The 13,497-nt window shown below is 39.2% G+C and overlaps 1 protein-coding gene across 13 annotated transcripts in view; it reads right to left on the bottom strand.

Annotated features, from left to right (window-relative positions):
- The window catches only part of PTPRM (protein tyrosine phosphatase receptor type M), a 725,043-nt gene that overhangs the window by 241,305 nt on the left and 470,241 nt on the right, over window positions 1–13,497 (bottom strand). For 9 of the 13 annotated variants that reach the window (XM_059724225.1, XM_059724226.1, XM_014606664.3 and 6 more), the window contains one exon: window positions 11,616–11,690. The exons of the other annotated variants lie outside the window; for them this stretch is intronic. In XM_059724225.1, coding sequence (XP_059580208.1) covers window positions 11,616–11,690 — 75 coding nt within the window. The remainder of the gene's footprint in view (window positions 1–11,615; window positions 11,691–13,497) is intronic. 13 annotated transcript variants of the gene reach the window in all.

Here is a 13,497-nt window from a genome sequence, read left to right as displayed (position 1 = left end):
TAGTCGTAAATGGAAGCAGTCTTATTTTATGATGCAAAATCTAGGATGGTGTAAAATGTGACCATTTTGCTGCACTGGGGTTTCATACATGCTTTCTTTGGTTTTGACCTATGTAGGTTTGTCCCTTCTGCTATGCATCACTTTGAATTTCAGGTCTGAACTCAAACAATAAAAGCAGAACTCAGTCAGAAACTGCTACATTTCACTTTCTCTTCATAACCATGAGAGACTGCAAATTCCATGTGGATTTCAGGCAAAACCATGAACAGGCCTCGTTTGCTTGAGAGGTTTCTATTTACACAAATTTCTTAATCAGTGATAGATGGAAGAAATAAGTTGATGAAAAAGCTTATTAACATTTAAAATTATGGAAAAAATACTTGAAAATACACCATAAGCTGGATTACCACCCATTTTACAATGGTGTTCTAATGCCAGCGCAGTGTCACTCCCACTATTACTGGGATGCATATTTTAAGTAAATGTCTGGAGAATTAGGTTTGCATTTCCCATTAACAATTACAATGGTGGCTTGCACAGTTTTGAAAAATTACTTCAGATAGCTCAATGCCTTAGATAAACGTATTAACATTTTAATTCTCTTCATGGAATACAGATACTACATTAGTTATGGTAACATTCTTTTGCCCAAAGTGGTATGCACTGTATCATCTTGATTACTGTACAAGAATACCGTTCTTCTGCTTGCTATACCTTTCCATGTACTGTGGCCTCTATATGCTATAGTACATTGTAATGCTTCTCTACATATAGTAATTTAAAGGTCTCCACAAAACGTTATGATGTTTATTTCCTATTTCTTAAAATACAACGACCTAAAATTTTCCAGATTTGTAATGCCTCAGAACTACATTTTATTTTACCCAAAACAGGTCCCAATTTTTCTTTTAAACTGTGTTTTTAATTCTTATTTTACAAATAATAGTCAGTAACTACAGAGGGGAAAAATGAAATTTGTGTGTGTGTGTGCATGCATGCATCTGCACCAACCCACACAAACATACTCTGATAACACCTCTTGTCACTCTTCCTGTGTCTCTAATTAATTTTCCTTTTGGTGCAGTACATGTTTGACTTTGGAAAGTAAAAATCCAATCAGGATTACCAACCCAAGACGAACATTTTTACCAAAAACCTCCAAACTTTTTACTGACAAACCTTTTTATGGATATATGCTTTTATCAACATACATTTTACATTCTATAAAATGTAACCCCTCTGCCAGGCTCTAGACAAAGGTCGAGTTCAAGCTATAGTGAAAAAATTTGGTTTTCAGTAAAAAGTTTTCATATTATCAGTAAAGAAAAAATGATTGGGTTAGCAACCCTGCTTAACTACAGCAATGGTTTTATACCATTTACATCCTATGGATCTTCTGACCTCTCTCATATCCTGGTATCCCTGACTTCACCCCCCACCATGCTGCCCCTGCCAGCACCCAATTCTAAAAATGCAGGAAAACTGTAGTCATTCTGCTACTGACAGGCAATCCACCAACCATTGTTTATATTACTCATTATAGTACTTAGCACAGTGACAATCAGCCAGGGTCCCACCAAATCCTTTCAAGAGTGCTGTGAAGAACAATACCTACCCATGATTTGCAAGATAAGCCCAGAAATTTCAAATATGAATCCATACCATCAAAATGATTCTGACCTAAACTTTCTGAGTTCTTTACAACAGAAAAAATTGCTCTATTATTTTTCTGTAGTCAAAAATGAGTGAAAGCCAAGAGCTGGCATTTTCTGAGGAGTGCCCTAAGCCTAAAAAGGTTGACAACCACTGATCTAGCACAACAAGGGTTAGGCTCCCTGAGTAAGGTTTCTTGGTATTATTATAATAAAACCAAATTTCTAGGTAGGGCTGGCATTTTATTTTGACTAAACCCTGTAAAACATACTTACTAGAGTAAAATGAAGCACAGTTCTTAATACTGTTGGTGTAATTATACTGTCAACTGATTTCTAATCAATTCAGATTCCTAATATATAGTTGAAGAAGGGCATGAGTTATTTATATTATGCTATAATGCTGCATGGCCACATATCTGAAGGCAATGGCTGTCAATGTTATCATTATACTCTCCAAATATAATTGTTTAATATTAACTGCTTTGCTTATGTTACACATGAAAAACTTACCTATGTTTAAATTACTATGTGCTTTTGCTGTACTGGTTCTGAATGCCTGACATTTGACTCAGTAGTTCATTGCAAAAGGGTGGGGGGGATTTGAAAAAGAAAAACAGCAGCTCCCATGGCACTTCTGTATCCTCTTAACATTTTCTTGTAACTATACTGTTTTATAGATGAAACTGCCATAGCAAAAATGACAAATACAACACATAAAAGAACAAAAAAGGGCAATAAATCACAAGTGACACTCCAGCCCATTAGAATGCATTTGGCTGGTGTTGCAGAAAGTAGAAAATTTTTTCCTCGCTTTACATTCTGTCCAGCTGAACAGGGAGGATCAAAATCCTTGAACTACCAGTATAACAAATGTTAGAGCCATAATATAACAACAGGCTTGCAATCTCAGAATGGGTAGTCAGATTCTTCCTCACACTATTTCTTGGGTTTGCAGAGGCACTGTATGTGACTTTGACATTACACAATAAAAGGTGTTCACTCTCCCCATGTTAATTCTGCATAACTCCCACTGATGCCACTGGGCACTACATAGAATTTTCAAGAGAAGAATAAACTCTTAAAATGGTTGTATTCATTCTGCCATAACATCTGTGCACAACTTTTGTTACTGTACACAGTGGTATCTTGCCAACCGACAAATCATGGATTCCTACTTACCCAAAGCAGTGCTTTAGATTTCATCATGTCAGAATGCATCTAAATCAATGTTATACAATTCAGGAAGGAGAAAAATGAATTCGGATGTCTGCCCATTCCTTACTTATAATAGTTAAATTACATTTATGCTGTACAGCAGAGACCACAAATATTGGCAAAGAAACTAAATAGGTTCTGTCCAATAAACTAGATTAACAGGAAAATAAGCCTTCTCAAATTCACGCTGCTATTGTTTGTACTAATAAACAAAATGCCAAATTGTGTTGTCAGTAATACTGATTTAAACCCAGAGTAAGCCCACTGATTCCCACCCCCAAATATATATATGGTGGTGCAATGAATGGTACAATAATTCCACTGAAGCCATTGATTGACTAAATTGAAATTGAATATATATATATTAGGGGGGGGGGGGGCGGGAATCAATCCTGGTTTTAATTTAGTCAGTCAATGGCTTCAGTGCATTTAATTCAGATTTATGCAGGAAGGAAAGCAAGCATTATTTGGCCCAGCATACTCCAATAACACTCATGTATTGAATCTCACAGTTAAAGAAATCTCTATATTTTATTAGGGCAATAATTTTGTAAGGGAGGAGTAGCGAATTGCGATTATTTTTATGTCAACTTTTAATATGGCTATAAAATATACTGCTCATCTAGACCTTAAATTATGTTGGGTAAAAATGATTATAAGTTTTAATCACATCACTGTTTTCTGTTCTTTCTGTTTTTAAACCTTAGTTTTCACACAGTCAAGAAATTCCACAAACACTGATATAATCTTGCTTGTGTTTGAATCATAATAGATGCTTCATTTTATGAAGACTGTATAACAGAAAGATTATCTTTCCAGATGGATGTATGATTAGTGGTGGAGATGGATGGAACAAAGTGCGTTCTCTGGAAATCAGTCTCAACAACATCTAGATCAGAAGTGGCTGTGCCACTAAATCACAAATGAAAATATTTTATCGAAGTAGACAGATACAATTCAACAATTAAGAAAATGAATTCAAGAATTAACTTTGTAATCATAATTCTAAGCATGTTATTTCATCAGAATGCAGATGGGAGGGGATGAGGCACGGGTCCAATGAATACCAAATATAGCTAAACTGAAACTACTGAATGAAATGTCTTACAAAATAGTGAAACACAATGTAGTTGCTTACAGTGGCAAACAAACATTCAAGGGTCACTCTCCTTTAAGGCCTGGCTAATTCAGTTAGTCTATTTTAATATAGAACATATGTAATAACTTGCTGCATGCTAACCTTCAGATGACCCATTTTTCATATTGGCCTTGATTTTTTTCTAAGTTTAATAACATATTGTGCTGTTTCATCTTTAGCCCTCATTGAAATTGCAAGCCCTTTAGTCAGAAATGTTTTAAGGACATCAACTAATCTGAACCTATAGAGGGTGGTTCAGAAAACTGAATTACATTCATATCAAAGGAACTTAATCTAGATTTACATGTGAAGGAGTTTTGGTTAAAGGTGATTGAAAAACAAGATTCTATTATATCATATTTATTTTTTTGAATTTTAAAAGTTCCCTTCCGTTCTGTGCTCCCAAGTTGAAAATAACTACTACTGACATCATTTAGATACCTAGCTACTTAATATACAGTGCAATCAGGTAGTTAAATAAATATGATACTGGCTTCACCCACAAGCTTCTGTGAGCACAAGTATGGAAGTCACATGATGGCTAAACTAAAAATTGGGGCAACATAATATTCAGACTGTAAAAAAAAATGTGTTATAGGTTTATGCAGTCCATTTTATTGATATGAGAGACTGATACAATATATTTAAATAATCTTCCTATCCTTCTGCCCATATGGGTGAATGATGTAGAATTCAAATTAACTTTTTTAGGGATACTCTTAAAAAATCCGAAGCATTTTAGTTACTGTATCATTAAATGAATGATATTAACATAGCCACTAATCATTGTTGTTAGCTTTTCCTGCCTATTATCCTTTTCAGTTATCAAAACTGCACAGCTGCCTCAGCAACATGTTATGCGGTACTATCATATTTACTTACCGACAAGAAGGGCGTTTATACATGGGATCTGGGGGTTGGGGTTAATTAGAGGGGATCTTGGAGCCGCTGTAATTGAAGTGCCTGGAGTATCAGTGTGACAAAATTATCAGCAAAGCTAACCGCACTTTATCATGCATCAGCAGATGCATGACGAATAGAAGCAAGGAGGTGTTGCTTCCCTTCTATGCAGCTTTGGTCAGACCACAGTTGGAGTACTGTGTCCAGTTTTGAGCGCTGTACTTCAAGAAAGATGTTGATAGATTCAAGAGGGTCCAGAGGAGAGCCACTTGTATGGTTAGGGCCTTACAGGACAAGCCCTATGAGGAGAGACTGAGGGACCTGGACCTCTTCAGCCTCCGCAAGAGAAGGCTGAGAGGTGATCTTGTGTCCACCTACAAATTCATTACGGGGACACAGCAAGGGATTGGTGATGCTTTGTTCACCAGGGCACCTCTTGGGGTAACAAGGAACAATGGTCACAAACTGACAGACAGCAGATTTACGCTAGACATCAGGAAAAACTTCTTCACAGTAAGAGTTGCCAAAATCTGGAATGGGCTTCCAAGGGAGGTGGTGCTCTCCCTTACCTTTAAGAGAAGGCTGGATAGGTATTGGCTGTGGTCATGACCCCAGCACTCTTTCCTGCCTAGGCAGGGGGTCGGACTCAATGATGTATTGAGGTCCCTTACAACCCTAGCATCTATAAATCTATGAATCATGTGTATCAGCATCCCTGCACTGAAAAATGGCAGCAGAGGCACTTTAACTAAAGCTCATAGAACAAGTTTTAAAGTGATTCCGCCATTTTTCAGCATTGGGATGCCGATACATGTGACACTGGAGTTTGCTGGAGCACGGTAATTGCCACACTCTAGCAGACTCAGTTAATCAAGTCTGCTCCAATGAGCTGTAATTACGGCACATTGGAACAGTCTCACTGCATGTGTATAGGCACCCCATGTGCCTTTCCTCCCAAAATCAGCCCTCCAACATTGGGATGTATGTCTTAAGTCAAGAAGCTGATCTTCTGTGCTTGGACAGAGTAATGGAAATACGGATGGCAGCTACAATTATTGCCCCACTTCCCTCCCTGCCAGCCCAGAGAGGGAATGACCAAGTTCATAATTTGGGGTCAGAGCTACAGTGTTAACCCTGTCACAGTTGCTGCTAGATTGGCAGTAGCTCTGCCTCTGCAGTAAAGACTGATCCATGACTGGAGAAATCTGTTTTTCCTTAGACTCAATGCACTTAGCAACTGAAGGAAAACTCCTACTTCCTGCTGTGTCTAAACATTTAAGGGACAATGTGTCCAGGTATTTAAGGTGAACTGGGGTTGCTCCTACAGTTGGCAATCCTTTTACTTGGTATACAGGAAGGGAGAGGAGATGAAATACTTTGTGAAACTAATGATGTGAGGCTCATTAACTGTAGGATGAAGGTTTGTCATATAAGTGTGACATCACTGAAGTTCAGAATGGGTTGCTGATGGGATATCAGGAATAGGGTGGGTTTAGATGAAGAATAACAGAAAACACTACCAGTGTTTAGGAATGCAGACACATTTTACATTTTAGCTATGGGTGAAGCATTTCTCCAGACCCTCCATTTAGAAACCAAACAGAAATCTTCCCTCAAATGCTAAAATGCTAAATGAAACAAAAATAACTTTTGGGTCGGATTGGGCTCCCTTCTGGTTTGGAAATTTGGTGGCAGAGAAGTGGTGGCCACTGCTTTTCTGTTGCAGTGGCCAAGCCCTGAAGGCAGAGGTGACCCGAGCAGGGTGTGGGGCCCGGGGCAAATCAGCCCATACAGGGCCCTGCCCCCACTCTGATCCCAGACGCAAAGAAGCTGCCATCACCATTGGCTCCACGGAGCCTCCCACAGCGCGGGGCCTGGGGCAGTCGCCCCAATTCACCCCCCACCCAGGGACAGCCCTGCCTGCAGGCCAGGTGACATGGCCCTGCATGCAGGTGTAGGAATGTGGCATAATATGGTGCATGGGGCCAGAGCCAGGGTTGGGCAACATCAGGTGCACAGGGCTGAGACCAGGAGACACTGATATGCAAGGCTGGGGTGCGATCTGGCATGTGGAACTAGGGCAGAAATGGACAAAATACAGCCTGTGGACTGGATCTAGCCCAACAAATGATTCTCTTTGGCCTGCAGCTACTCCTCTGGAGAACTGTATCTGACCCGCAGTTGCCCTGGCTTTCGGTGCCTCTTGCTCTTCTACCTTCCCCAGGCCGTAGCCAGCTACGGGATCAGCAGCAGCTCTGGCTACAGTGGCCAGGCAGCCACTCCCCTCCCTGGCCTGGACTGGCCTGCCCTGCCCCTCAGCCCACTGTGTATGCTCCAAAGCAGGGGGTGCTGAACTTCTGGCCAGGCTTCTGCCCAGCTAGGTTGTACATACCTCTGGCACTGCAGCCATTCTCAGACCAGACAGCCCAGACCCCAGTAAGAGTTAAAGCTCAGGTATGGTTCTCCCCACTGGTGGTGAAGGGAGTACAAGGGAAAGAGGGACAGGAGCTGCAGGTTATCCAGGCTGCACCAGCCCGGGCTGGAACGAGGCCTGGTAGGGGTGCAGGTACTGCTAACAGTGCAATGCCATGTTTCTGTGCACTGCTTCCAATTATGCCACATGGACAGATCTGGAGCAGGTCCTGCCTGACCCCAGCATGACTCTCACCTGACCCCAAGTCCCCAGTATGTGGCCAAATCAGGTAGGAGCCATGCCAGCTGCTTCAGCTGCACCCACATGGTCCAAAGCAGCATGCAAGAACATGGCATGGCACCAGACAGGCCCAGCTGCATGCTGGGGACTCAGGTCAGCAGACAAGGTGTGGGGAGAATGCGGGAACACAACATGGCACCAGCCCAGCTAGGCCTAAATAACCCATAGTTCTTGGTTCTCTTCTCCCTGCACCCATTCCCCGACCCCAAGCCCTTGGCATGTGGCCAGGCCAGGCTGGTGCTACACTTGTGTTCCTGCATGCTGCTTCGGGCCACATTGGGGTTCAGGGAGAGCTGTGGGGAGCTTGTGTATGTTTGTTTACATGTCTGCATGTATGTGTTTGTGTGTCTGCACATGCACGTGTGTCTGCACATGACTGTGTGTATATATGCATGTACATGTATGTGTGTGTGTGTGTGTGCGCGCGTGCAAAATTATCAAAACTTATTAAGTGGCTCTCCAGCTCAAATAACTGTCCACCCCTGGGCTACAGACTGTCATGATCTGGTGCTTGGGGCTGCAGACCTGATCTGGCACATGAGGCTTGGCATGATCTGCCATAGAGGGCCAGGACTACCATCTGGCCCATGGGTTTTGGGTCTGAACCAGCTCACTGGCCTGAGGCCACGGGAGTGATACAGTGTGTGGGACCAGGGCCGGACACCAGATTAGGTCCATGGACCCGAACCATTCAGCTGGCTCACAGGGCCAAAAGGTTGGGCAACACTTGTCTAAGGGAGTATTCAGGTCTGAGTGAGGAAATTAAACATGGTCCCACTTCCTGCAGTAATGAGAATCCTCTTTATATTGAGGGCCACAATTCATCTGGAGGCAGGAAGTGTGACAAATTTGTTCCATTAGGGTCACAGAAGTGTCTTTGTTGAGCCCAAAGAATGGGTTTATAGCTGGGCCAAAGGGTTTATTACTCTCTCATTATTCCTCACACCAGAACAACTGGAAATTAATTTATTCAAGAGAACCTAACAGATGCTTCTCCTTTGGTCTCTCCATCTCGCACTTTTGAATTTCTAACAGGATGGGTGATCGCAGAAATTAAAAGGAAATGTAGGAAGGACTGGCTCTGCAGCACAATATCAGAAAATATTCAATTTTCAGATATTACTTTATGAAAAATATTTGTAAATGCTGGTATCATTTCATTTCTCTGCTCCCACTGCAGAGATTACTTCTGAGCAATAAAAGGAAACAGAAGTCAGAGATCTGAAAGACAGTAGATTTATGACAATTTCCAAAGATGGTTTGAGTAAACATTTTGTTGCCACAAATCATCCAGTGAGAAACCAAGTGAGAAATAAAAAAATTAAATACTTTGTTACATAAGGTTATATCCACTGCACTACAGCTGTTCACTATTATCATTTATTACTGCATATCACTTTAGGTTCTGGTACATACCATCTTTTTCTTTAAAAGGCTGATAAACATTTTTAATTCTCAAAATAGAGGAAGTTTTCATATACTATTTGAATCCTATGCCAAAGAAATCACAACTTTAAGAACTTTAAGAAAATGGAAGAGACATTCCTTGTCTCTTCAAAAGCTTTCCTTTTATTCTCCAGGATTTAAAAAAAAAAGAAAAAGAAAAAGCAGAACATTTGAGTTGTAAAAATACATGCCGACAGTGCTTTAGAAAGGTCCAGAATAGTAATAAACTTGCATTTCTTCAATAGCTACTTCACTTAACTACATTATTTCCATTATCCTTAACAGATCTGATAACATGATAATCAGCTAACATTTTATTAAATAATATGAAGATACATTTCACAGTTCTCTTAATTTAAGTAAAGACTTCTGTTTTATATGTCACTAGCTTCTTTTATTTAAAAAAGTATCCATAGTTGGTAAACTATGATGGAGGTGTTATTCAGCATTGCCAACAGTCCATTAAGGACAAACTATAAAAAACACCCCTAAAAATGCCTGTCCATAAAGTCTGTAAAAAAACCTGAGCCATCTATAAAAACACTAAGTGACTGGAGCTTGATCAAAGATCCCTCATCGGGGCAAGCCTGAAGTACAGACAGAGCTGAGCAGCACTATCTGGTGTCTGCATGGGAGTGCAGCACCCTATAAGAAATATTCTCTTAGGGCTTTGTAGCCCTATTGAGACCAGTGGTTCTCAATATGGTTTGACTCAAGGCATCCCCTCCTTAGACTTGAAACAAATGCCAGCTCATAGTTTTCACTCATTTTTTTGACTACAGAAATATTAGAAGGATTTTTTTTTTATGTTGCAATGAGCTCAGAATGTCCCCAACAGGTCAGAATGTTTTTAAACTATGGATTCCTATTTGAATTTGCTGTATTTATCTTGTAAGTTATGGTAAAATACCTAAAAGTGCTAGCACTGTGTTGTACCCTGCAGTACCCTCAAAAGGATCTCAAGGCAACTCTTGGTGCCACCATAACCCTGGCTGATGATCACTGCTGTAGACCCTCCTCCACCAACCATGTGCTTTTGCTGTGTCCCTGATATAACACTGTTTCTGGTAGACAAACAGTAGTCTTCTGTTATGGGTCTGTGGGACAGAAAGACAGGGCCAGCAGAGCTAAGGCTGCAGTGGTGAGTGCTATTAGAATAGCCTGGGTGCTATTAGAAATGTGGCAACACGTAAGGAAAATAGATCATCTACCATCTGCAGAAAATTAAATTCAAAACCACTGCTGCATAATATTTTCCTAAGGTTGGTCTTAAACCCTAAATCTGAACCTGCCCTTGTTCACAGCACAGCAATAGTGTTATATTTACATTATGTAAAATGTATGTCAGTAAAAAAGTTTAGTTGTTAGTGAAAAGTTTGCAGTTTATCACTAAAAAACTTGTCCTGGCATTACAACCATGGTGTCATTTGTCCTTCTACTCTATATTGAATCATTCAGTTGTCTCTCTGGTAGACAATAACAGCATCCAGATGCCAAACATTTGAACTTTATTTTTTGCAACAATAACATTTGGATCCTTCCCAAGTAATTATGCTGGTAATTTTGGAGGTGCCTATGGGTTTATCACCCCACTGGACACTGATGGACTAGATTTAACTTCCTCTACTGCATATTCCAACAAACTCACCTTGGATTCTGAAGAATTTAATGCATTTTTCTTCTGTTTGAGAATACAACGGGTTCCAAATCCCTCAAAAGCTTTATGAACATGTTCATTTTATGACAAAATGAATCATTTCCTCATGCTCATAAAGATTTTCAGCTACACTCTGAGCTAGCCTTTGAGCAACCCAGAGCCTAATAATGATTTCACTTGTGTTGAATTTATTTTGTGATTTACCTTTAAAAAACTTATAGCTTTGTGTATTTTTATTTGTCAGTATGTCACGTCAGAGGCTTTTTTGTTTTATATCTAGTTTCCAAAAATGATGCAATTACCATTCTTTCTATTTTATTTATTTTTAATTTTATGCACATTGAAATACTGTTAGATATTACTAGCCCCCAGTCTGAAATATTTTTTTGTAACACTAGTTTGTTTTTCTAATTTGTAAGAGCATCTCTCACTGACCCCCAAATCAATTAACTACATAACCACTATACTTCAATCCAATAATTCAGGAAAAAAGAAATAGATTCACGCATAATCTATATATCTATAGATATATAGATATATATCTATATATTTATACACTTATATCAGAACCCTGGCAGATGTTACAGCCGCAGCAAGGCCAAAACAGCTACATTTCTTTACAACATTAGGCTTGAAGGAACATTCCATAGATCACACACACACGATGGAAACATGCAGTGGATTTATTTTACATTCATGGATATGACTGTGTAAATTTTGATGCCAAGCACACAACTTAATTTAATAACTTTGGAAGCCGAACAAAAAAAAAAAAATCTTAAACGTGGAAAATCATCCATAAGTAGAGAATGAAGAGACTATGAAGGGAAAATTAGCCAAAAGAAATGAGACAGATGGGCAAGATGATTTTTCTGTACTTGAATGTCTGACCTGTTAGTTGGTCGTCGCCTGCAGCAGGGGCGATGCGAATGTATGGTGTTGTAAGCTGAGTCACGATTATCGCAGCTAAGGCAAAGGAAGATTTCCAGGTCAGCATGCATGAGGAAAAAAAAGCCAGACTGAAGCTAGGCCAGCAAGGAGAATCTTGGTCAATATTTATTGTCTCAACTTCTTATAAACAAACAAAAACCCAAAACAAAAGAAAAAAAGAAAAAAAACACAGGTTCCTTTTTTCATCTCTAGTTGTTTTAGTTTGTTAGTTTGGTCACTCTAATATTAATGGACTTTTGTATATTAATTCAGAAAAAGGATTCAAAGTGCATTACTTAGAAATAATGAATCTGAAGTTACAAGAGACTGAGGCTTAGCTCTATTGGCTATAACTTTTTAGTTTAACCAGAAAATTTAATGCTTGCTCAGATTTCTATAAATTTAATCCTGCACAGTAATTCATATCAATTTTATTTATTTATTGGTACTTAAAATGTTCACAGTATATTTTCCCTACATTTATTTAAAATATCATTTTCATGTAGAATATTCTTCAGCCACCCTTAATGTATATTTTTACTTGAACCTTCTCTATTGACATCCTAATTTTTCCCAGGCAAACACTATGCAAATGTTTAACTGAGTATGTACATCTTTTTTCATGCTACAGGTTAAACATATCCCCAACTCTCTGCCAGATTGGTTTTAAATAGGTTTATATTTTCCCACTAAGACACAGAAAAGCAAAAAACAGAACTGGCTATATGCTTGTTGTCTCTTGGCTGTTTTTTGCTGGACTGTACCAACTGTTGACTGTTAAAGGTAAGCGTTACTGTGGTTCATGTTAATGAAATCTCATGTTTCTTTGTTTGTCAGCAGCTTTATGACTGCCCTTAAATGGTTAAACGCACTATGGTACATACATATTAAACATATAAAAAATTAAAAGGTCAGATCCAACATGATGCAGCTGTAAAATGATGCAAAGAAAAATATTGGAAAATTAAGGATAGGATTATATGAAAGATCACTAATTTACATAGAACAGCCTGGGTGCTATTAGAAATGTGGCAACGAGTGAGGAAAATAGATCATCTACCATCTGCAGACAATTAAACTCAAAACCGCTGCTGCATAATATTTTGAAATATCCCTCTGCAACAGTGAAACAGTGTTGTTAGTAGCTGCTAGAGTACTGTTGCTATTGGATTTAAAATGTTATAATATCCCTTTCTTTCTCATAATTAATGAAAGCCTCCTAATGTTGTAAGGCTCGAATAATAACATCTCTTTCTTGAGAACTGGTGTCCTTGGAGATGCCAAGATGGGTTCTATCCAGACAGTAATAAGTCATATCAAGAAATATGTTCTTAATATAAATCAAGAATCATTACTAAATTTATAGAGGTATAACTTAGCATTTTTTGTGTGTTTTTCAACCTTATCTTCAGAGATTTTTCCATCACTTAGCTTAGAGAAAGAACAGAAATATGAAGGCTACATGTCAAGCAAAATATGAAAACCATTGTTAACTGCATGAAAATGTGGCCTGATTTTTTTCTTTAACTGTTTTGTCACAAATAGCGGGACGCCCTATCTCCATACATTTGTATGCACACTGAATACTCACAAAAGTAAAAGAAGCTTACTCTAAAACATCAGAACACTCTACATCATATGGCTATTAGAAGTATGAAGGAAATTATCCTTCTGCCCAAGGAGGCAATGGAAAGACTTCCTTTACTTCAATGGGTGCATCTACATGTGAAATTAATGTGACACAATAAACTCCAGACTTTTCACCCTGGAGTTAACTGTTCCTAAGTGCAGCATCTACACATGCACCCAGGACTGCATCAGTTTGAGCTGGGGCAGACCAGCC

The sequence above is a fragment of the Alligator mississippiensis genome, chromosome 3, assembly GCF_030867095.1.
Source record: "Alligator mississippiensis isolate rAllMis1 chromosome 3, rAllMis1, whole genome shotgun sequence".
In the NCBI taxonomy this organism is placed as follows: domain Eukaryota; kingdom Metazoa; phylum Chordata; order Crocodylia; family Alligatoridae; genus Alligator; species Alligator mississippiensis.
This window is presented reverse-complemented; position numbering and strand designations above follow the sequence as displayed.